The sequence below is a fragment of the Camelina sativa genome, chromosome 18, assembly GCF_030686135.1.
Source record: "Camelina sativa cultivar CO46 ecotype springtype chromosome 18, ASM3068613v1".
NCBI classification, from domain to species: Eukaryota; Viridiplantae; Streptophyta; class Magnoliopsida; order Brassicales; family Brassicaceae; genus Camelina; species Camelina sativa.
Window position 1 is genome coordinate 19,316,739 of NC_141897.1, and position 25,167 is coordinate 19,341,905.

Here is a 25,167-nt window from a genome sequence, read left to right on the forward strand (position 1 = left end):
TAATTCAATCTTTCAGAGCCTTGCATTTTTTTTGAGTAACTCATCCACATATCTTAGAACAAATTAAAAATTACTTAAGCCTTCTTTTTGTAAAGATCATCCAAAAAAAAAAAAAAATCAATTGTGATAAAATATATTTTTTGATACATAATTAGGAAACATATCAATTTTTGATACATCTGAGCTGAACTCAATTTCTTATTGATAATTGATTATTCCTAATTGATAATTGATAGTAATTGATAATAATCATTTGTTTGCCCCAAAAAAAAAAGATATGTTTCTTAATTATGTACATACAATGATACCATTCTATTTTTTTCGACATACCATTTGTCACAAAAAAAAAAAAAAAATCACTAGGATAATGGTAATCTAGTTTTTATTGGTCAAATGATACCATTTGATAATTGATACACCTATCATTACATATATGGTAATACTATTTTCGATTATAATTAAGGGACAAGTAAAGAAACAGAATCAGAGGGATTTAATTAGGATTCCTTTTTTTCTTTTAGGCATATACATGATTCTACTATTTTATACATCCTTTCAGTCTCCATAGAAATTGAAAGTTTATTCTTTTTTTTTTGTTGGGCAAACTAGATTGAAAGTTTTATTCACTTGTAAGAAAAATATGGCTAAACGAGCTTCCTTTTGTCTCCTCCCATGTCTCATTGTCTTGTTTTTGAGTTCTGTCTCAGCAATCATAGATGATCCTCAAGAAAAACAAGTAATAGTCTATATATGATTGTCAATGTATTTTGTTTCTCGTTATTTATACGATCTATCTTACATGATGATGATGATTATTCGTGAAGGTCTATGTTGTCTACATGGGTTCACTTCCGTCTCGACAAGACTACACACCAATGTCGAATCACATAAGTATTCTTCAAGATGTCACGGGAGAAAGGTGTGGTTTTATTAATTCATTCTTTAATCAATGATGGGTCATAATTATTTTACGTTACAAGGATTATAATAGATGAATACACATATATATGCATATACTCTAGTTCGATCGAAGGTCGTTTGGTGAGAAGTTACAAAAGGAGTTTCAATGGGTTCGCTGCCCGACTCACTAAGTCAGAACGAGAACGAGTAGCCGGTTAGTGTTCTTGTATTGATAAACATTTTAGGTTTAATTTTGTTTTAAAAGGTTTAAATACTTGTTGTGTTGTTAGAAATGGAGGGAGTTGTATCTGTGTTCCCCAACAAGAACTACAAACTCCAAACGACGGCTTCTTGGGACTTCATGGGAATGAAAGAAGGAAAGAATACAAAGCGAAACGTGGCCATAGAGAGTAATACTATTATAGGAGTCATCGACAGTGGGATTTGGCCAGAGTCAGAGAGCTTCTCTGATAAAGGTTTTGGTCCTCCTCCTAAGAAATGGAAAGGTGTTTGTTCCGGTGGCCAGAACTTCACTTGCAACAAGTAATTCTCTTAAATATTATAACGGACGATTATTATTCTTATTATTCTAGCTAGGCAGAGATATATTGATGTATTTTGTAATGTTTCAGCAAGTTAATTGGAGCAAGAGACTACACAAACGAAGGCACTAGAGACAGTCAAGGCCACGGTACACACACAGCGTCCACAGCGGCTGGAAACGCAGTTGCGGACACAAGCTTCTTTGGAATAGGCAATGGCACGGCAAGAGGCGGTGTTCCAGCCTCTAGAATCGCAGCTTACAAAGTCTGCACCTTGACAGGGTGTTCCTCTGACTCAGTACTGTCTGCGTTTGATGACGCAATCGCAGACGGTGTTGACCTCATCAGCATCTCTCTCGGGGGAGACCACCCCTCCTTGTATGAAGAGGACACAATTGCAATCGGAGCTTTTCACGCTATGGCCAAAGGGATTCTCACTGTGCACTCAGCCGGTAACTCTGGTCCGGATCCGGCCACAGTTGCGAGCGTAGCGCCGTGGGTGTTATCTGTTGCAGCAACCACCACCAACCGTAGGTTTTTAACCAAAGTTGTTCTTGGAAATGGCAAGATACTTAGTGTAAGTATTAGTAATACTCATTTTTATCATCATAGTATCTTTGCCTCATTATATTACCAGTGACTATATATTATGTTTGTTTTACTAACAGGGGAAATCAGTGAATTCTTTTGATCTGAAACAAAAGAAGTATCCTCTGGTGTACGTAGATTCTATTTCAGAAGATTCTATTTCAGAAACTAACGTGACGGGAAAGATCATGGTTTCTAGATACCAAAGTATGTCAGAAGTAGCTGTTGCAACCATAACTACCGCCAAAAAAGACTATGCAACCATTAGCTCTCGTCCCTTTACTATTTTATCACCAGATGACTTTGACTCTCTCCTCTCTTACATTAACTCCACCAAGTATATAAATATCTTCTCTCTGTTTCATTACTCTTTACATTGTCCTTCTTTGTTTTGATACCCCTGTGTTTGTTTTCTCAGGTCCCCGCAAGGATCTGTTCTAAGAACTGAGGCAATCTTTAATTCAACAGCTCCTACAATTGCTCCCTTCTCTTCTCGCGGTCCAAATAACATTGCAGTTGATCTTCTAAAGGTATAACACGTTTATGCTCTTGAATCTTGATTCTTTTTTTCTTTCTTGGTCTGAAAGACGATGGTGGATGGATTGCAGCCAGATGTAACAGCACCAGGAGTGGAGATTCTCGCTGCATATTCACCTTTGGCTTCACCATCTCCCGATAAGAGTGACCCAAGACGTGTGAAATACTCTGTTATGTCCGGAACTTCTATGGCTTGTCCACACGTTTCAGGCGTGGCCGCCTACGTCAAGACTTTTCATCCTGAATGGTCTCCTTCCGTAATCCAATCTGCCATCATGACAACCAGTAAACCAAAAAATCCAACTTTTAACTCACTGGCAAGTAATCTTTATTGACAATCCTGTTCTTATACAGTCTCTCTTAATGAATCTTTGCAGCTTGGCCAATGAATGCTACAGAAACTGGGGTTGCATCGACGGAGTTTGCTTATGGAGCTGGGCATGTTAACCCAATAGCCGCTCTTAACCCTGGACTTGTCTATGAATTGGAAAAAGCTGACCACCTCGCCTTTCTCTGCAGCTTGAACCACACTTCAGAAAGCCTTAAACTCATTTCTGGTGAAAACGTCACTTGCACTGGAAACACCTTACCAAGAAACCTCAACTATCCTTCTATGTCGGCTAAACTTTCAAGCTCTAATAGCTCCTTCACGGTGGATTTCAAAAGAACTGTCACCAACCTTGGTACCCCCAACTCTACATACAAATCAAAGGTTGTCCTTAATCACGGATCTAAGCTCAACATAAGTGTCACGCCTAGTGTTCTGTCGTTTAAGATGGTGAGCGAGAAGAAGTCTTTCACGGTGACTGTTACTGGCAGCAATCTCAGCGTAACACCACCTCCGTCTGCAAATCTAATATGGTCAGATGGCACACATAACGTGAGAAGTCCTATTGTTGTTTATGCCGATGGTAACTGATGAGGAGGCATCCTCAATCATCATAATATATTGTTTTTGTTTTTGTTGTTGTGGTTCTTTAATCTAGATTTGTGTTTCTCATCGATTTGAATTTTAAACTCATCCATATATCCTAGAAGATTTCAATTCAAGCATTTTCATTAAAAAGATCATGATCATGAATCTCAAGGAATCAATTAATTACAGATTAATTCTAGGTTAATTGTTGATAAAAGCTCCATAAACAATAAGAAGAATTCATAGCAAAAATGCAGCAGAGGAATGTCACCTCAGAGAATCGATTTCTCTCGCCTCAGTTCATTCGTCTTCTTGAACGTTGTCTTGACCATCTCATTGTTGTTTAAGGTCATGCCTATTCATAAACGAATCTTCAAAAAAAATGTTAAACTTCAATCCATATTTCTGATTCTGTCAATTATATGATTTGATCAAAGATGAAATTGATCTGAATGTTAAACCTGGTTTTATTCGAAAATTCAGGTTTGCGTTGTCAAAGATGAAATTGATCTGAATCTGAACAATTCAGCCTCCGCTCTTGACCACCGTAAATTTGATTTAAATTATGAATTGGAAGTTTTGATTCAATTGATGATCATCCATGTAGGTATACGTTGTTTACATGGGCTCACTTCCGTCTCGATTGGAATACACACCCATGTCGCATCATATGAGTATTCTTCAAGAGGTCACCGGAGAAAGGTGCGATTTAATTTATTCGTTCTCTAATCATTGAGTAGTTTTAATAAGCTCTCAAGTTATTAAACTAATTATAACAAGTGATATATGCATGCGTATGTACACTCTAGTTCGACGGAAGGTCGTTTGGTGAGAAGTTACAAGAGGAGTTTCAATGGGTTCGCAGCCCGGCTCACTGAGTCAGAACGACAAAGAGTAGCTAGTGAGTGTTCTTCAATCGAGACACACATTTTATGTATGTTGAAATTTCCAACTTAACATTAATTTGGTGAGTGAAGAGACTCATATTTTTAAATATATATATATATATGAGTCACACATTTTATTTATGTTGAAATCACTTAAGATCATACTCAAATTCCAATGTGGAATATTGTGCTATAAAAAAAAAAAAAAAAAAAAAAAATATTGTGCTATAATAAATTAAAAAAATTAAGGTAAAAATATTTGAAACTTTTTGTGTTGTTAGAAATGGAGGGAGTTGTGTCTGTGTTCCTGAGCAAGAAGTTACAAATTCAAACAACTGAGTCTTGGGATTTTATGGGGTTGAAGGAAGGAAAAAATACAAAGCGAAACTTGGCAATAGAAAGTGATACTATCATCGGCGTCATCGACACTGGTATTTGGCCGGAATCCGAGAGCTTTTCCGACAAAGGTTTTGGTCCTCCTCCCAAAAAATGGAAAGGTGTTTGTTCCGGCGGCAAAAACTTCACCTGCAATAAGTAATTTCTTTCTTATAAGATTATCTTTAGGAGTTAGCTAGAACCAACTCGAAGATCATTATTGTTATGGGCAGAGATCAATCTGTTTATTACTTTGCAGCAAATTGATAGGGGCAAGAGACTACACAGGTGAAGGTGCAAGGGACATTATTGGTCACGGTGTACACACAGCGTCCACGGTGGCTGGAACTGCTGTTGCGGACACAAGCTTCTTTGGAATTGGCAATGGAACGGTGAGAGGTGCCGTTCCAGCCGCTAGAGTCGCAGCTTACAAAGTCTGCCTCAGAAGTGGGTGTACGTCAGAAGCTATACTGGCTGCTTTTGATGATGCTATTGCCGACGGTGTTGACCTCATCACTCTCTCTATCGACGGGTATACCACCTCTTTCGAAAATCAGGCGACTGCGATCGGAGCTTTCCACGCTATGGCTAAGGGAATCCTCACTGTGAACTCTGCTGGGAACAGCGGTCCGAGTCCGGGTATCTCGAGCGTAGCGCCTTGGATCTTCACCGTTGGAGCCAGCAACACAAACCGAGGGTTTGTCAACAAAGTTGTTCTCGGTAATGGCAAGACACTTGTGGTAAGTAACACTCTCACTGATATCACCATCGTACCTTCGTCTTTTTAATTTACCAAGGTCTCCTCTGTGCCCTTTTCCTGATCAGGGGAGATCAGTGAATGCTTTTGATCTGAAGGGAAAGAAGTACCCTATTGTGTACGGAAAAGCTGCTGCATTGTCTGCTTGCGACATGGAATCCGCCAAGTAACTTGCGCTCCAAGGAACACCAATTTACTCGAGACATCTATTGATATTTCTTACTAAAATATGAATTTTTTTGCAGGCACTGCTTGAATAACTGTCTAGACGAATCTCTTGTGAAGGGGAGGATCTTGGTGTGCAATAATTCTGATGGTCTGAAAATAGCTAAATCAATGGGAGCTGTTGCATCCATAATTATAGACTCTAAAGACTATGCAGCCATCCACGCTTTACCCTTCTCTGCTTTATCACAAGATGACTTTGACTCTCTCGTCTCTTACATTGACTCCACAAAGTAACGAATGGTCTTTTCTCTGTTTCATACGATTAATATAGTTATATATGCTCATACATCTTTTATCAGGTCTCCAGAAGCGGCTGTCCTCAAAACTGAGGCAATCTTTAATCAGACAGCTCCTAAAGTTGCTCTCTTCTCGTCCCGCGGTCCAAACACCATTGCTTCTGATATTCTCAAGGTATATGTACCGAACATGTATTATCTTGTTCCTGCCGCTGCTCTCTAATCTTCTGACCCATGAAAATGGTTGCAGCCGGATATAACAGCACCAGGAGTGGAGATCCTCGCTGCCTACCCACCTGTGGCTTCACTTATACCACCGTATAAAAAAGAGAATGACACTAGACGTGCAAACTATGCTGTCCTAGCCGGAACTTCAATGGCTTGTCCTCACATTGCAGGCGCGGCTGCCTACGTCAAGACGTTTTACCCTGAATGGTCTCCTTCGATGATCAAATCTGCTATCATGACAACCGGTAAGAAATAATTAAGTCCAGCATCTACTTTCGTGTCCTGCAAGTAACTTTTGTTCTTCTTCTTCTTCTTCTTGAGTCTTTTAACTAATAATCTTTGCAGCTTGGCCGATGAACGCTACTGGAACTGGCTTTGCATCGACTGAGTTTGCTTATGGAGCTGGCCATGTCGACCCTATAGCTGCTATTAATCCTGGACTTGTCTATGAATCAACCAAATCAGACTACATCGTCTTTCTCTGCAGCATGAACTACAATACGACTGCCCTGAAACTCATCGTTGGTGAAGCCATCACTTGCAGTGGAAAAAACTTACAAAGAAACCTTAACTATCCTTCCATGACGGCTAATTTATCGGGAGCTAATAGCTCTTTCACCGTCACTTTCAACAGCACTGTCACTAACGTCGGTGCCCCCAACTCTACATACAAATCAAAGGTACTTGCTGGTGGCGGGTCTAAACTTAGCGTTAAGGTCTCCCCTAGTGTTCTATCGATGAAGTCCGTGAACGAGAAGCAGTCTTTTACAGTGACTGTTTCAGGGAGCAATCTCGACCCAAATCTGCCTTCCTCTGCAAATCTAATCTGGTCTGATGGAACACATAACGTGAGAAGCCCTATTGTTGTTTATACTTAAGGTAACGAATGAGGCCACAAAAGTTCACCATAGCAATCAATCATCATAATAAATAAAATATAATTATTTCATCATAATAAATAAAATCTTATTAATACTTTTTATTACTATTATATGATTTAGTAATGTTATTGCTCTCAGTCTTCATCAACAAGATGATGCAATCTTGAAGGATTGAAAACCGTTTAGGTAATACTTACATTACATGTGCATAAGCCCATTAGTATGCTTGGGTTTTTTTTTTTTTTTTTTTTGTTGAAATTTGAGTAGATAACAATTAGGCTCTGCTCTGTTATTTCGCAAGGTCATGTAACTGCGTCTCGAGTTAAGTCTTAACCAACCTAGAATTGACCAAGCAAACTAATTAAAGGATCTCAATGTACATGACATACCTTTTTTATTCAAATGGCACGGAAGAAAGTTATTAGCAAACAATATCCCGAATAAATCAAAGACATTTAATTTAACATCAGCTAACTAATTCATAACTAAACCCAAACCCCAAAGATTTATAACAATTGCAATGACACGAGAAGACTTAAATAACAGATGCGAACTCATGAAGTAGGCATTGTATGCAGCTGTGCTGATTTAAACGCTGCTCAAAGTTGTTTGTTAATGAAGACGACATATTCTATATTTATCAACAACCACCACTACAGTCTACACACACCCCCAACCTTACTTTTAAAATGATGCACCTATTACATTTTCTATATATACAGTTTGATAATGTCTAAAGAACAAGTTATCTGGGCCTTAAAGCCCATAAGGGCCTTTATCAATTAAAAATGGTCATGATATCATTCTCATGATAACGATCATGCATGTCAAGCTCTATAATACAATTATACAAATCAAAATCTCCAAACTCTGAAGTTAATGAAAAAGATGACGGTGATAAAATCGATCGAATCTTTTGAAAGAAACAAGTACTCAACACATAAGTGAAGAAGATTAGTTTATGATTTTTCTCATTATTTCTCCTTGATCATTACAATTACATTACTGTTCCTTTATATAGCTTTAGGATTAGGTTAAGTGGTATCTTCATCCTCTAAACATTGGGAAAACGTGCTATTTTCCCATCAAAACTATCGTATCGTATTAGATGGAGCTAGAATTTTGACCTCGTCTTAGATATCCTCAAAAAAAGATCTCTCAACCTATATCTCTCCAAATCTAAAGTTCTCATTTACTTCTCCATATTTTTTTGTTTAATCGATTTACAAATTAAACTGCTAGAAAACCAGTCAAACCCGATTGACCTTATAAACCCGACCCGGTCTAAGAATTTTTATAACCCGATCAGAAATTCTCAAATCTAAGAACCCTAAAATCATAAACACCGTCTCTTGCATTGGGGCAATATGTTTAAGGTGGGTACATAAACCCAGCCAATTTCCTACCAAACTCTCGCTTATCCACCACTCGCGCCAAGAGAATCCCTAATCATTTATGTTCTTAATTGATTTTGGAGTTGAAAAAAATTCGTAATTTGAGAATTTTTTTTGCAGATTTTATCTTCATTTCTGATCGGATTGATGTGTTCTTGGTTCAGTGAACCATGATTCCAATCACCGTAACTTGAATAAACCAAACTAAGAGTTTTGGAGCTGCAATCGTCTATAAAAAGGACCACGTGAATCTCCATTATATACAACAATTATGATTGATCTTTTATGTCAATTTGGTTGAATTGTTTATTTGATTTTTCTTGGATGTAGTGGATTTTCTGGGTTGGACGGACCATTCATCCGAGCAGCCTTCATTTTGGGTTTTTAGAAGTTCACAGTTGCTGTATCTTTGTTTGCAGTCATATTTGTTTAAATGGATTTGTCTATTTCTTCTTCTCTCTGGGTTATTTGATGTGGATGATCTGGTTAAACGTTAATGGAAGTATGATATAGGGTGCAAATGGATGACTTAAATTAATAGGTTGAATAAGTTTAATGATCATTCAGCCAATTTTTTTCCATTTGAGATAAATAAGTTGGAAAACTTATTCAATCCATTCAACCAAAAAAACTGGAGAAATGAACAAATTATAAAAGAAATTTGTTCAACTATTTCATCTCCTATGGATGAATGAGTTGAATGCTATTCGACCAATTTTATTCAACTCATATTTTTTCAACTCATTCATCCCTAATGCAACCATTTCCACCCATAATGTTCGTCGAGATGGGGAAAAGAGATTTTTTAAAAAAAGAATTGGTGATTTAATTGGTGATTTAATTATATAAACGGGTCAAAATCAGGTTGAAATCGGTTTACAACTTTTGTTAGTTGGTTAGACAACCAATAAACCAATTAAACCTATATTTATGGAGAAATTGATGAAAATTATGGATTCAGGGAGATTTAGAAATAAAATTTTGGATTTGGAGAGATATAGGATGATAGACATTTGTGCAGAGATATTTAAGACTAGGTCAAAGTTCCGGCTCTAGACGTTTTCCCCTAAACATTTGAACCTATTGGTCAGCACAACATCTTAACTAAGACATCTGGAATTGCTTTTGCTTTTAGAAACTTCACTGCAGCTTCCTTATTCAGATGAGCTTGGGTTCTTCTTAATGGACTCAGAAGCCTTCTTCTTAATGGACTCAGAAGCCTTAATGGGCTCGGATGTTTTGCGTTGCCAGACTTGCTTGATGGGCTGCAACTTAGGCCCATTACCCATAGACTTTGTCTTCTTGTTGTCGGAAGCTGAAGTAGAAGAAGCTTCTAGGTTAAGCTGCTTCATTCTCTCTTCCTCTTCCTTCTTTCTTGTCGGCGAGCGATAGATCTTAGGTTGCTGTCTAATATCTTTCTCATCGTTACTGGCAGTGGCCGGCGTGGTGCGAGTCCATGGTGTATGGATTCCAATGTCCGCACCAGAATATTAACTCTCGCCTCCTTTGGAAATCCCAACTGGGATTTTTGTAATTAGGGACTACAGAGGCCCATACAATTTTAATTAGAACAGCCCATCAGCCAACTATACCTAAGCAAGCCGCAAGCGTAGATTCGATAATAAACAACCCTAAAAAAATCAAAATATTACTGTTAAAACCGAATATTAAAGATAAATTGGACTTTAATATTTTGCTTCTTCTCTTTTGTTTGGTTGGACTTTTTAGAAACTAATAATAATTCCAAAAGTTAAGTTGGACTTTGCGAGCATTATAACAAATACTAAAATGGACAGTTTGTTAATCGGAAAAATGTCGTTTTAACCACGAACTTACACAAAACGTCATTTAAACCATCAACTTTGCCCGCGGCCATTTAAAACATATAGTTGCAGTTGATTCTCTGTTAAAACATGAAACATAATTGACCAGGCCAAAAACCCCAGGTCGTAATTTCGGATGACGGAGCAATTAACACCCGTTAACCCCCGTTAGTTCCTCTGTTACGCTGTTGTTAACAGTTCCGTTAAAGATAAAAACAACGTCGTTTTATCCACGACTCAGAAGGCTAAAAATCCCCAAATCCCTTGTATTCGTCAAGGACCCCAAATGCAAGCTCACGGATCACAAGTGCCACCAGTTGGGTCACAAATACATCAAGAACCTCCAAGGCAAGCTCACATATCACAAACTAATCAAGGATCCCAAGGGGAAGCTGAAGGATCCCAAGGACAAGGACTAGATCGATTTGCAACATGGTTTGAGTGTTCCTCCTAGATTAGGTTTATGAATGTGATGTTTTTTTTTTTGGTGAAGAATGGATTGTTGTTGTTTTTTAACCTATTGTTTTATCATGGTTTGTTGTCTGGATGTTTTCTCTTTATTAAACTCACTTTGGTACTTTAAATCTCTCTTATCTGAAGCAAAGACATAGTTTATCATTACCAAAGCCACATATAACATACAACACCAAAAAAACACAACATCAAACACACTAGTAACCAAGATGCATTGTTGGTTTTTTAGTTTTAATCATTAGGATCACTATTACAATGAAAGTTAAACAAAGACACACCAAGCACAATTTGATAATCAATTTCCAATTCTTAATTTCTCTTCTGTTTTACATTGCATCATCCATCAACACTTCAATATGAGCCTTTAACTCATCAATCTGGACAGCAACCTCAGATTTGGCACTGCTTAACTCGCTCTCAATGTTAGTCAGTTTAGGTAAAGCCTCAATAACCTCCTCATAAACACCATCTTCGACCCATTTAAACAAATGGTCCTGCTTTTACGAAATATTTTTGATTATCACATAACTATAAAAACACACACACAATCATATATGAATCACTTACATCTCCTCTGGTTGGACAACGGAAATAAGGTCTTCCTGGGTTCTGTTTCAAGCTTGATGTGTAGATGGCGATGTCTAAACCGCAATGACATTTTAAAGGAAAACAATGGCACCAACGTCCTTTGTTCTCACCACTCAATTGTCCTGAATTGCAACTCATACTCGATTCGTTCGTGTAGAGGTGAAGATGACAAAAAGAAAATTTGGGGCTGTAATTGTGAGGAGAAGACGAAGATTTGCGATTTGGGGATTTTTTTTCTTCTGCTCTGAGTTGTGGATAAAACAACGTCGTTTTTATCTTTAACGGATATGTTAACGATAGCGTAACAGAGGAGCTAATAGGGGTTAACGAGTGTTAATTGCTCCGTCACCCAAAATTACGACCTGGGGTTTTTGGCCTGGTCAATTATGTTTCATGTTTTAACAGAGAGTCAACTGCAACTATATGTTTTAAATGGCCGCAGGCAAAATTGATAGTTTAAATGGCGTTTTTGTGTAAGTTCATGGTTGAATACATTTTTAGTCATCTTTATTTTTTGGGTTGACGTATTGCATTAAATATTGGGTAAGATAAAAATAGCGAACAAAATTAAGCCTGTAGCATGCTTTTTGTCAAACTTACTCAGTAAAAACAAAAGAACAGCTTTTCTATTATAAATAGTGGTAGTGTTGTATCATCCTATTTACTCTAACTTCTAAAAAGAAAGAACAAAAAGAAAAATCTCTAAAAATGAAACTCTCTCAGTTTGCGAAACTTGTCATCATCATCACGCTTATTGCATATCTGCCACTGGTAATTGAAACTCTCTCATCTCCATGCTAATTGATCATCTTTAATCCACTCGTGACTCGTTTTTTTTTTTTTTTTTTAATCTTTAATCCACTCGACTTTGACACAATCTTTCATTGATTCCCACAGGTACCAAAACTGGTTATGAGAAGAAGAAGAAAGGTTTTGAGGAGAAGAAAGTACAAGCCGGAACGAAGTGGGTCGGAGCCGTGTACGGAGGACGATTGTGGGTTCGTCTGCCGTCACCGTGATCTACTCCCGTACGGTTGCCCCGGCGTCAACTGCTTTTGTTTGGATTAATTACAAAAATTATCTGAAATTAAACGATATTAAAGTTATGTAAAAGTTACTTTTACTCAGTAAAAAAAGAAGGAAATAAAGAACGGCTTTTACCTATACTTTTTGTTCAGATTAAAGAGTATTACTACACTAATTTCTTGTACATGGTATTTGTTCAAATTAAAGAGTATAAAATTAGTAGTAACCTCATCGATTTTACAATCATACTAGTCGTATTATAAAGAAACAAATTTGTATAAAACGTAGCTGATAGATTAAATATCTATAAAAAAAAGTATGGTATAAAATTACAAGTACAACACACAACTTTTCACCAAATTACAACAAATCTAAACACTTTCAATAGTTAAAACTTTGTTCGTAGTTTACTCATGGAAATGCATTAAATTTTCAACTAAAATTGTAACCAACAACCACCATATAAGTAGAAAGTAAATTAAGGAAGTGGAAAACCAACTGTAGACTCTGCTAATTTCTGAAGATATCAAAAATGTAACTATATAGTTTACCAAGACAAATCCTTATACTTGATGCTGTGAAAAACAACGGACTTGAAGCATTTGAAAGTTGTTTTCAATCAATTAATGATACTAAAAATTGCAACAAACAAAAACTTGTTTAATTTAGGGAAGATGTTACCGGCGTAAGTTTAATTTGGTAATATTAATCACATACGCTACCTATTAACTAACTACAAGACAACAACAACAAAAAAAGAAGGCACCATTTTCATAATAATTAAAAAAGAAATATATATATATATATATGAGAATGAAGGAAAATGTGAGGGAAAATCCAGCTCATAATTTATTTTCAAACAGTATGCTTGCTATATTTGTTATTAATTTTGTACAGAAATGTGATATTTATTGGTAACTAAGAAAAATAGCCACAAAGAAATACTAAGAACTACCATAAAAAATTATATATATATATAATATTCACTAATTAATCATTATCTTATGTTAATAATACAGCTCAAAGTTCAAGCCATGTTTTTTAAAATGACATGTTATTAACATCTGTACCCTTATATTTTGAAAATAGTATACGCTACATTTAATATTTTGGATATGTGATTTTTACTGATAACGTGCTACAAAGAAATACAGATTAATATAAATTATAACACATAAATAATCAAATCATCACGCAAGATGATGTGAATTACACAACAGAGAAATCACATTTATCTCACAGTTTATTGTCAACAAAATTTTCAACCTTCGTTAAGTCATAACTTTTAACTTATTATGGAGGTTAATTTACTGTTCAAGTTGAATTAATGCTACCTACACCTTGTATACTTTTGCAATTACACGAATCTGCTGGCATCCATTGCTTGCCATTTGTTATGTTTATGGTCGTTCTAGCTAGGGTTAATGATACATCATTGTACTTTTGTAATTAGACATTTAATTTTAGAGGCTCAGAAAGAAGTTGTTACTATCTGTATTATGAAAAAAAAAAAATTGTATGTCGAATTATATTATTCGTAAGGCAACATTTATAATGTGATTTGAGATCGTAAGATTACTACATTGACAATAAAAGGTGACCAAGAAGAAAACAAAACATAATTATGAACACATTATTTTATTGAAATTACTGAAAGGTAACACCTACGAACGATGAACCGAAGAAGAAAACATAACATAATTATGATTCTAATTCTATCATATTGACATTATTAAAAAGGTTTATTATAGTCACATGGGTGCTTGCTATGGATTTTTACGACTGAATCAGATAATTTTCTTTCCTAATTGAAAAGGTTATTATAGTCACATGGGTGCTTACTACGGGATTCTTACGACTTCAGAATTCAGATAATTTTCTTTCCTAATTTGGTGTATTTCATTAACACGTCTAATTTAATATAGAGTTATTAAAAAATAAGTATATATATATAGAGAGAGAGTTATTGCAGGATGATAGAGTTATTGAACACGTCCAAAGCCCAGTGAGAAATTGCCCAAATAATAGAGTTATTGAACCAACAACACTGATAAATAAAATACAAAACAATATAGAAAAGTTTGAAACTGGAGATTGTTGAAATTAGGATGTGAATCGGGTTGGTCTGACCCGCCCAGTCCAAAACCTGTAAAATTCATATATATATGTTTGAGCTCGGTTTGGTTTGGCTCCAAATATTTCTTTGTCTATATTTCAATATCCCGGTCTCGGTCCTAACATGATTTAAAGACATTTCAAGTTTTTTCTAACATATTTTACAAATCAAAAATTCAAACTTATAAATTTTAAAAAAATTTAAAAGTACACTACAAAATTGATATAATACTTTTTGTTTTATACTGCGATGTATGGCATGTTAATTAGTACTCATATTTAAGCATATCAATTAAACGAAAGTACGTTAGGCGGATGTGACCGCATGTTTAAATATTTTAATCAAAAAAAATATTTTGTAAATACTATTGTAGGATGATTGTCTGCAAGTTAAGATCTTTAAATACAATACGTTGCAGGACGAGTCTATAACATATGACGGATTTAAACTATTAAACCAACACTAAAACTATTTATTTAAATATTTCATGCATATATTATATATTTATAACCATAGTTTAGAATTAATTAAGTTATAAATGATATCCATATTTACATAGCCGTGCCAATGGTTATGGAGGCCAGAGGCACAAAAAAAAATTACATAGCAAAAATTTGCAAGATATTAACTCTGATAGATATTTTTTTTCCTTTTTTCTACCAAAATTACTTAGTTTTTCAAAATCAACACTTTTAACAGTGTTCAAAAAGCGGTCTAGGCGGCCGTATAGGCGCTCAGTAGACGCCTAGATGACCGCCTAAACCGCTTAAAATTACATAAATTTTATTTTAATATTTATTTTTCATTTTTAACTACATATATTTAAATTATTAAGTTTTATATCTATATATGTAATTATAAACATTTATATGTTGTTAATAAAGCTTAAATAAATGTATTTTTCTTAGTTTTATTTATAATTTATAATTTTTTATTTTTTCTAACATATATTTTTATATAATTTTATATATAAAATGTTTTATGTTGTAAACGCCTAAACCACCTAAAAACTGTCTAGGCCCCGACTAAGCATTCGAGGCGCTAGGCGCTGGGTCACCGCCTAGATACCGCCTAGCGCTTTCTTGAACACTGCTTTTAACTAATTCATTAAATATTTAGTATTAAACCAAGTCATTTAATATGTCTAATGACATTTCAGTTTTTTACTTTATTTATAGATAATTACTAATTTCAGAAAAACCTCATCTAAGTCTTTCGATTAAAAGATCTAAGCTTCTCTGCTCTAAAGGGTTTAATCTCACCAATTTAAGGGCTTCTTGATTTTTTACTGAAAAAGAGGCCATAGACGGTGGTTTCTTTTTGATGCACTGAGTCACGACTCTACATATTTATTATATGAACTACAAAATATACAAACATGGCAAAGAAAAAACAAATATTTTATTTATATCGGTTCGACTAACATTTTTTTTTAACTCTAATTCATATTGAAAGAAAAGATGTCGGACAAAAAGAATTGAAATGATGCAACAATATGTAGAGAGAAGACAAACACCGGAAAATAAAACTCCAACAATAAGACTATCATTTTAATAATTAAAAAAATATTAAAATATATTTAAAACACAAATAAAATAAATTTTTATTCCGCGGTGTACCGCGGGTTCAATCATAGTTTATATAAAGTCCCATGTAAACCATTAAAGATTAAGAAAGCAGAAAATTGAGCAGAATATTAGTGTTATTTTTTTGTTGACATCTCAGCCAAAAAAATAGTTAATCACTTAATTATATATTGAACCACACTGATAAAAGTGTATATAGAAACGACATACTACTTTCATAGTACGTTATCAATTAATTATTCGAATATATATTTGTTTTGTATGTTAAAAGAAATTTTTTCTCGAGTTCGCCCTAGCCGCTTTGCTCTCTGGCACATTCCCCAAGTTTGCTTCTTCCGGCGGCGTCGATTTGGATCGGCGCCACTAAGACTTTGTTCCATCGTTCCCGTGCTCCCCTCGTCCATCTAAGCTTACCGTTCGACTGGTTCTTTAGTGAACGCACCGAAGGTTCACCGCGTCTTTGCTCCGCGACTTTGGCCATGCTTCAGCTTCAAACACCTCCCTTCCCTTTGTCTCTTCCGGTGGCGGCTCCTTGCAAGGTGATTCTCACGAGCTTCCAGCCTTTCACAATCAGATCTGAGACTTCCCAAAGCCTTTGTAACCTTGTCGCTCGTCTCTGTCACACTCCATTAAAGTCAACCCTATCATCTCTCTGTTCCTTGGATCTAGATGATCCCCTCACCAAGCGTTTTGCTTGGCCGAGTCTAGACAAAAGCTCTGTGTTGATGTTGGAGCTATGTGAGAGCTCGACAAGGCCCCAAGACCCAACCTTGCACCTCATGATAACATGTTTATTCCAAATCCATCTTTCCTTTCTCGTAGCTTATTATTGGTTCGATTCATGAAGTCAGTTGTCCGAAGACTGCAACTGGAATATATTCACCCATGTTTGCTCTGTTGTTGCAAAGATTTTTTGAGTTTCCTGTCCGTAGAGTTGGTTAGGATCCCTACCAATGACAACCAGCCTTTGAGAAGGTCCGACATTATGATCTTGGCCCTATGGAGCCATGGTTACCGGTACCTCTTGAATCTACCCTCTATGTTTCAGCTGTTCTCTGAACTACTACAAACGTTAATCTGCTATATAGGATCTGAAACCAGAAGCTTGAGGAAGCTCGACATTATGATCTTCTCTCCAAGGAGAGAAGGTTACCGAAACCTTCCCACTATTCTCTCATTACCTTCCATGTGCCGTGAACATTGCCATATACAAATCATCAAAGTCTGGAAGGTTGCTCCTCCTTGCCAAAGTCTAGAGAGTTTCGACATTATGACCATTGCTCCACGGAACATGGTTACCGAATCCTCCTCAAGCAGGCCATCCCCAAACCTAACCCCCTCTCAACATCCCAATGTCATCTTGATAAGGACCAATTACCACATTACCGCTGTTTATGCGACTGTGGCGTCGGATCATCTTGAGTTAGCTTGCGGTTTGGTGCTCCTATGCTCAAGCCTCCAATATCTCTGGTTTATGATTGTCGATCTATTTATCTCAACTTCTGATGCTTTTGTTTGTTACGAACCTTTGTCTTGGAAATCTTTAAACGTTTGTACCTTTGATATCTTGTTTGGTTGAATGAAATCAAGCTCTGTTTGTTCAAAAAAAAAAGTATGTTCAAAGAATTATAAGGCCACAGGCCCAAAAAGATTAGTTTTTGAGATTCGAACACATGATGTCTTATACTCTCTTCCATTGTTTATATCAATAGGCCAAACCCCTGTTTTAAAACAGGGCCGCCTAATCGCTGATCGGGACACTACCGCTGCAATTATGAACAATTCGGTCTAAGGAATCGTTGAAAATCGGCTGAATAACTGATTTAATAACCAAAAATCTCAACTAGTATTTGATGGGCCTTAAAATTTGAGTGGGCCTCAGCTTCTCCCCTCTACGTCAAAACATTAAACTATATATAAGTGAAGTTGTGAGCACCTCCTTCCCCATCAACCGATGTGGGATATGAGATTTTTAATTATGACTTTTTAATTTGTTTTTTTCTCTCTTTTCATTGTTTTTCCTTCTCTTTTTTTTACAGTAATTCTTTATTTATATACTAGTAAGACTATTTTGTAATTATAAGACTATTCACTATATATTTTTGTCAGATGTATATTCGTTAGTTGAAATTATAATTAATAATGCCTAAACTTATCTGTACATATATATTTGACATAAATCTATAAAGTTAATGAATTATATTTAATTTAATATAATATAATATATAAAATTAGTCTCTATTTAAATCTTATTTAATTCCTGATTTCTTTGCTATGCGCTAGACCCGAACGTCTATATGTCAAATAGGGCCGATTTTTTAACCAGGGGGCCAAACTAACTATATGTCAAACAGGGCCGATTTCAGATCTATATTATTTTCGGCCACAAGCTGAAGATTGTGTCTTCGGCCGGCTCTGTGTATGGGCTTAGTCTCCTCCTAAATTTATCTTTCGAAATAATGGTAGATTTGTTGTCAACTTAAATTAATTAATTTGCTGCATAGTAACCATGTTTTTATTTTGCAGCGAATAAATAACCATTGGGTTCTCTCCATTAACCACTTCGTGCCCGTTACAAATTTGCAGAGTTCTCATTTCAAGAGTTCCTAAAGCCCCTTTATTCATAACGTCAAACTATTTGCACGAAGATGTGATAGTCTTTTCATTTTCCCTTAGCTCATTTCACACCACTTGGCATATACTATGCATAGATACTATTAGCTAAACTATTTTAGTATTAGCATTTGCTATTAGATATAAAAAGCTTTTTTTAGTGAAATGTGTTAGTTATATTGCAAATGAAAATAAAGAAGACTGTTGCCAAACAAGTATTATTTCCTAATTATTGTATATTATTCTATAATTGACTTATATATATTCTTTACGTTGTTCGTAGATATTCTCTTAATAATGACATAATATAAAATACAATAGGAAACTGGAGAGGATTTTGGAAAACTATCGATTTGAAAATTTAGTGACTAATACGTATAGATCCTTATAGTAATCAATAAACAAATATCAATATTTTCTAGTTATCAGATTTTGTAGTCTTCCTTGCTCATTGTTTTCAACTTCGGACGGGGGTGAAAAATACCATAGCTATAAGGTTTTTTTTTTAAAGAAAGGAATTTAATAGGTCATTCATTCTTTTGATTTTATATAGAAACTCATTAAGTTCTCTCATATTCCTTATTACTAGCTAAACTCTCTCCTTTTGATTTGTGCTCTCCTCTCCTTTCTACTAATTAATCTTTTCTTCTTCTTTTTTTTTTTTTCCATGGAAGACCGGCGCCTTGTCCATGGAGCTGCACCGCCGTTGACAGCCGTGGATAGATTCTTGTACGGCCAAAAGAATGATGCCTTGTTTTCCAAGAAACAAGAGTGTTCTAGAGACCAAGCCATCGTGAAGACGAAAATGTCGATGATTGAAACTAGAAGCAATAACAGAAAGAACACAACGTTTGGGCCGACGAGGGAGAAACACTTGGTCCTTACTGGCGGTAACAGAAGCCCTATTGGAGAAGTGGTGACTATTAAACGTGCAGCCAGATATTCTCAAAACAGTACGAAGAAACGATCTTACATGAACCTCATCAAAGGGCAATGGACAGCGGACGAAGACAGGTAGATATAGATCGATAAATGTTTATGTAGATTGATTCATGCATGCATCTATACAAGAGTCAAAAAAGATTTAGTATATGCGTTTGTTACTACGAACTTTTATATGTATAGGAAGTTGATAAGGTTGGTGAGGCAACATGGGGAGAGGAAATGGGCGATGATATCGGAGAAAATTGAGGGAAGAGCTGGCAAACAATGTCGTGAGAGATGGCATAATCATCTCCGTCCTGATATAAAGGTTTATATCTAGATCTCTCTCCGTATAACTTAGTTTCGTCTAGATCTAGGGTTCTGACATAAGTCCCTCGATCTCTTTTTTTTTGCCAAAAAAATAAATTCAGAAAGATGGATGGAGTGAAGAAGAAGAAAGGGTTCTTGTGGAATCTCACATGAGAATCGGGAACAAATGGGCAGAGATAGCTAAACTCATACCAGGACGGACTGAGAACTCTATCAAGAACCATTGGAATGCGACCAAACGACGTCAAAATTCAAAACGCAAACACAAACGCGAATCAAACGCTGATAACAATGATAGCGATGTCTCTCCCTCAGCTAAAAGGCCATGCATTCTCCAAGACTACATCAAAAGCATCGATAATAATGGCATTTACAAGAACGACAATGACGAGAACAAGAATGAGACCACCATCAGTGTTATTTCTACACCTAATCTTGAACGTCAGATCTATTCTGATGGAGATTCCGCATCGTCCATCCTTGACGATCCATATGACGAAGAGCTGGTTTACCTGCAAAACATTTTTGCAAACCACCCGATATCTCTTGAGAATATAGGTTTGAGCCAAACTTCGGATGAGGTAACTCAGTCTTCATCATCTGGGATCATGATCAAGAGCCCTAACCTAAAATTGCACAACAACATTGGAACTCATCATCAAGAGGCAAGGATCGCAGCTCCGGCAAGTACACCCCACCTTGCGTCTGATATGTACTTATCTTATTTGTTGAATGGTACGACGTCGTCCTACTTTGACACTCTTTTTCCGTCTTCCTCATCTTCCACGTCATCCACCACCGTAGAGCACGGAGGCCACAACGATTTTCTTGAGCCTCAAGCTAACTCTACAAGTGAAAGAAGAGAGATGGATCTGATAGAGATGATCTCTGGTTCTATTCAAGGTAGCAACATCTGCTTCCCATTGTTCTAGCTTCCAGTACCCCCATGATCATGTGATGTTACGTTATATGATTGTTCTATCTATATCCATCTCTTCCTTTGTTTAATAATTTTGTCCTTTAAGTTTCTCTGAACTTTCTGTAGACCATAAGTTTCAAGCTGCTTTTCGTATCAAAATAAATCAAGGTTCATGACCTAGAACTTTTTTTTCTTCTTCGAATTATAGATAAATCCTTTTTTTTTGGTTGTTCTCACCTTACGTTATGTTGTTTAAGTAATTAAGTGGCTAATTTAGACTTTAGAGATTAGTGTGAAATTGATTCCCACTTACGTTACGACATTAGTATTTATCTCTATTTACGTCCACTAATTCTATTATATTTTTGTACTCAAGTTAAACCAGTAACCTTTTTTTATTCAAAAAGAGTTGAACAAACTTAACAAACAAAGGTACAAAAAGTGCATATATATCATAATAGGTATTTTTGTAGGTGGAGAAAACATAGGAAAAGTAGGTTGAATAAACTTCAAATGATAAACATATTTACCATAATACCCATAATTAGTATTTTAATCATGCAACCACCTCACCACGAGGTTGCAAGTAAACACGTAACCCGTTCTTCATGAAAAGCGTTAGCGACATCTTTTGCTCGACGCGGTGACCGGGGACCGGAAACACCCGGTAACGGAGGAGAACGGCTGAAGCCACCGACTTCATCTGAAGGTAAGCTAAATCCTTTCCTAAGCAAGTCCTTGGTCCGGCGTTGAAAGCTACAAACTTGAAACCATCTTTGGGAGTCTCGAACCGCTCACCGTCGGCTGTGAGCCACCGTTCCGGACGGAACTCGAGACAGTCTTCGCCCCAAATCGTTTTCATCCGTCCGATCGAGTAAATCGAGTAGGTCACCGTCGAGCCTCTTGGCACGAAAGTCCCGTCCGGCAAAACGTCGTCCTCTACGACGTACTTGAAATCCTGGTTATTTGAAACGTTACTAATACGTTATACATAGCTCTTTATTACAGCATGAATTATAAGGAGTGATAAGAAACCTTAAAATTAAATGATGAGATAATTTTGCGTAAATTTTGTCATTTTCTTTTTGGTAACTCAAATTAAGTATTTCCCTAAAAGTTAATTATGATTGTAACAGTCATTTGATTCTAGCTTAAAAGGACAAATTACGGAAGTAACTAGTTGCTAGTCATAAATTAGAAACTTCTTTATAGGTCATATATATATTTAGGCATTAATTCAATATCTATATAAAAATTAATTATGTTTATTTTTAGTTTAGGTCTTTTATGCAAATCTCTCCTGGCGATAAGCGTTACTTATGTTGTTTCCAAAGACGAAATAATTAAAAATTAAATGATGGATTAGATATTCACCTGAGGCACAGAAGGGTATAAACGCAGCGTTTCAGCCAAAGCAGCCTTAAGGTAAACGAGCCTATCTGCCTCGTCGAACTCTAACGGCTCCTCCGTCCACTTCTCCTGGTCATCGCCACGTGTCTCCTTCAAAACCGTCGATAACTCATCAACGATCTTCTTTTCCACCTCCCGGTTATTCATGACGAGCCAGAAGAACCAGCTCAAGGCCACAGAAGATGTGTCACGACCGGCGAGAACAAAGTTGAGCGCGATACGCTGAAGAACATCAGTAGGAAGAACGTTGCCGTTTACGTCACGTTTCTTCAAGAAACGCGACAAAAGATCATCGGAGGGAGAGTTTTTGCGAGCGTCGATTGCATCGTTCATGTAAGTTTCAACGACTTCAAGACTCTTCTTTAGCTTATCCTCCGATCCAATCCCCATCGCTTTCTGAATCCTCCACAAGAAACCGGTGTAGAGAAGTCTCTTTAAAGTAGCCTCCGTCGCGGTGTCAAAGGCGACCGAGAACGGATTCTCCGGTAGATCCAAGGAGAGCGTCTCCGGGTCTTTCCCAAAAGTGAGACCACAAATGTTGTCAAAAGTCAACCTCAGAAACAAATCTTGAAGATCAACCGGTTTGTTGTTTTTCACCGCCCGGTCTAATATAAGCCATAACCGGTTCTTGATAGTCCCGTTAACCCACCGAGCCATCGCTTGTCTAAGAGTTCTAGTAGTGAACTCAAGCGCTGCTGTCTTACGTTGCATGAGCCACGTGTCACCGTCGCTGTTGAAGATCCCTTGTCCTAACAGGTCGTGGAAAGCAGCTCGCCACATCGGACCTTTAGGGTAGTTATCGAACCGTGTCTTAAGGATATGCTCGACGTTTTTGGGGTGACACGTCACGGTGTAAAACCCTTGCGTCTTGGCTACGAAAGGTATCACCATGGTGCATGTTTGATACGTACCACCGGTTGCTCGGAGATTATCAGCGATCCAATCATGAATTCGGCTCCGGTTTGCGATTAGATACGGTAAGCTTCCTACGAACGGTAAGACTTTGGGACCCGTTAGTCTCCGGGACAGGAAGTAGAACCAAAGAGCGTAGACTGATAGCGCTGCCACGGCGTAGCCGGTTAAGATAGAGTTTAGAGCTTCCATTTTCCCGGTTTATGCGGCTTATATTGTCTTTGTTGTTTGGAGAGATTGATGAGAGACACATATGGTGAAGGAGAGGGATGTGCGTATATATAATCAAGAAATCATAGATATATAGTTTAAATATAATGCTATAGTAAGAAATATTTTATTTTGTTACAATTAGGAGTAAGTGGTTGGGAAAATTAAATTTGGGTCGATAAGATGAGACTATTGTGTGTATAATTTGGGATAATAGAACACGAAAGCAAATAAATTTTCTCGTTATGGCTATTTTTTTTTCCCATTTAAAACATCGATTATATGTTATGATTTTTTTTCCTATTAACTAATATGCACTTGTAATATTGTTTCACATTAATTATTATTTTTTTTTTTAAACTTGAGACTAAACGAAATATCTCGTGAACATTAACTAGAAATGGGCTTACTGTTAAATAAAAATGGCTCTAATGGCATTGACAAACTCAAGTTTCAAGATCAGAATTTCCAGCAATGTGTAACCAAAAATGAAATAAGCATATTCCTCTAAACAATAGTATGAATTTAGTTAAAGATAAATACTGTAGAAACTGGAGATTACTAATATTAATATGAAATGATCCTAGCAACGAGATATTTTCTTCGAGAATAACCCACCTATTAAGATTTGGTCAATGACAGTTAGCCCATTCTAAGAAACAGGGTTTCCTTCGAGCCGAACACTTACGCACTTGTTATTATTATTATATCATTTTTTTTTTTTGTTTAAAGTACTTATGCACTTGTGATAATCAATGTTAAGGAAATACACAATTCAATGTTAAGGAAATAAAATAAAAGTAACAAATCAATGTTAAATAAGAAACGCAACGGAAAAAAAAAAAAATCAACATTGGTAAAGATCATATGTGGCTGAATCTGAGCGTTATATATAGGATTCAAATTTTCATTATCTTTATTTGTCGTGTTATACATATTGACATATTGTTAGTAACATAGTCTGAGTTTTGGTCTTAAATTCAATGGATTTTTTTAGGGTTAACTAGTCCACAAAGACACTTGAAATGTTTGACTGAATATACCTCCTAACTAATAATTTTTCTTTTTTTTTTGTAAAACTTATAATACAAACAAACTAACCAATAACTAGTTTTTTTTTTCCATGAAATATTTTAGTCAAAATTTCAGATCACCCAATCGTTCTTTCGAAACTTGCAAAATCTAAGTAATAGTATATTTTACGATGGTAAATAAAAACTAAAGTAATTACGTTGTACAACAACGGTCAACGAGTAAGACCAACACAAACCCATCACCTCTTAATAAAGCACTGCTTCGTTGAAACTTGAAACGGCAAGTGGCACCTTCACATATATCATTATACCATCAATCTATTCTTCTCCATGCTAATCGTAAACAACATCATCACTCATCAGCATAATCAACGCTTACATTGTACATACACATGTGATAGAAAAAAAGGAAAAAAAGGATAAGACACTTGTGGAGAGCGCATGTCAAACCGATCCAACGGCTGAAGAGAAGACACACAGAGCACAAGACAACAAGAATTAATGGCTTCTTTGATTCTAATGTCCTTTGCTCCGGCCACCGTGAGAGTATACGCCACGCGGGGCAAAGGAACCACCACCACCACCAGCAGCACGAAAGAAGAGAAGAGTATCATCGACTTCTTTCTCTCGGCAGTTTAACTAAGCAAGATCAGTTTAACGAGACCGATCCTCTCCTCCAGAAGGTAGAAGAGAAACAAGGAACCACCGTTTCTGGCCGAAAACCCGTTTCGGG

At 36.4% G+C, this 25,167-nt stretch overlaps 4 protein-coding genes, 1 long non-coding RNA gene and 1 pseudogene across 5 annotated transcripts; 4 read left to right on the plus strand and 2 right to left on the minus strand.

The window, feature by feature from the left end:
* Nucleotides 1-326: 326 nt before the first annotated feature.
* Nucleotides 327-3,633, plus strand: LOC104761982 (subtilisin-like protease SBT4.8). Its single transcript, XM_010485187.3, has 9 exons — nt 327-736; nt 825-919; nt 1,023-1,114; nt 1,191-1,443; nt 1,533-2,019; nt 2,111-2,367; nt 2,449-2,560; nt 2,639-2,852; nt 2,945-3,633. Exons 1-9 carry the CDS (start codon nt 641-643, stop codon nt 3,484-3,486), a joined length of 2,148 nt encoding a protein of 715 aa, XP_010483489.1. The 5' UTR covers nt 327-640; the 3' UTR covers nt 3,487-3,633.
* Nucleotides 3,634-4,084: 451 nt separating this feature from the next.
* LOC104763559 (subtilisin-like protease SBT4.13) lies at nt 4,085-7,182 on the plus strand. Its single transcript, XM_087499831.1, has 9 exons — nt 4,085-4,185; nt 4,293-4,384; nt 4,652-4,904; nt 5,005-5,485; nt 5,571-5,668; nt 5,748-5,960; nt 6,030-6,141; nt 6,217-6,439; nt 6,540-7,182. Exons 1-9 carry the CDS (start codon nt 4,106-4,108, stop codon nt 7,070-7,072), a joined length of 2,085 nt encoding a protein of 694 aa, XP_087355957.1. The 5' UTR covers nt 4,085-4,105; the 3' UTR covers nt 7,073-7,182.
* A 3,910-nt stretch (nt 7,183-11,092) lies between these two features.
* Nucleotides 11,093-11,492, minus strand: LOC147923078 (uncharacterized protein At1g43920, Chloroplastic pseudogene; annotated as a pseudogene).
* Nucleotides 11,493-12,017: 525 nt separating this feature from the next.
* Nucleotides 12,018-12,518, plus strand: LOC104761984 (uncharacterized). The gene is made up of 2 exons (XR_763338.2): nt 12,018-12,125; nt 12,252-12,518. It is a non-coding gene; the product is annotated as an uncharacterized LOC104761984 (long non-coding RNA).
* Nucleotides 12,519-19,362: 6,844 nt separating this feature from the next.
* Nucleotides 19,363-20,881, plus strand: LOC104761985 (transcription factor MYB119-like). Its single transcript, XM_010485191.2, has 3 exons — nt 19,363-19,709; nt 19,821-19,947; nt 20,051-20,881. The coding sequence occupies exons 1-3, from the start codon at nt 19,363-19,365 to the stop codon at nt 20,879-20,881; spliced, it is 1,305 nt and encodes a 434-aa protein (XP_010483493.2).
* A 363-nt stretch (nt 20,882-21,244) lies between these two features.
* On the minus strand, nt 21,245-23,465 carry LOC104761986 (cytochrome P450 86A1). Its single transcript, XM_010485192.3, has 2 exons — nt 22,243-23,465; nt 21,245-21,826 (listed from the first exon to the last, which is right to left on the minus strand). Exons 1-2 carry the CDS (start codon nt 23,380-23,382, stop codon nt 21,425-21,427), a joined length of 1,542 nt encoding a protein of 513 aa, XP_010483494.1. The 5' UTR covers nt 23,383-23,465; the 3' UTR covers nt 21,245-21,424.
* Between the last annotated feature and the right edge of the window lie 1,702 nt (nt 23,466-25,167).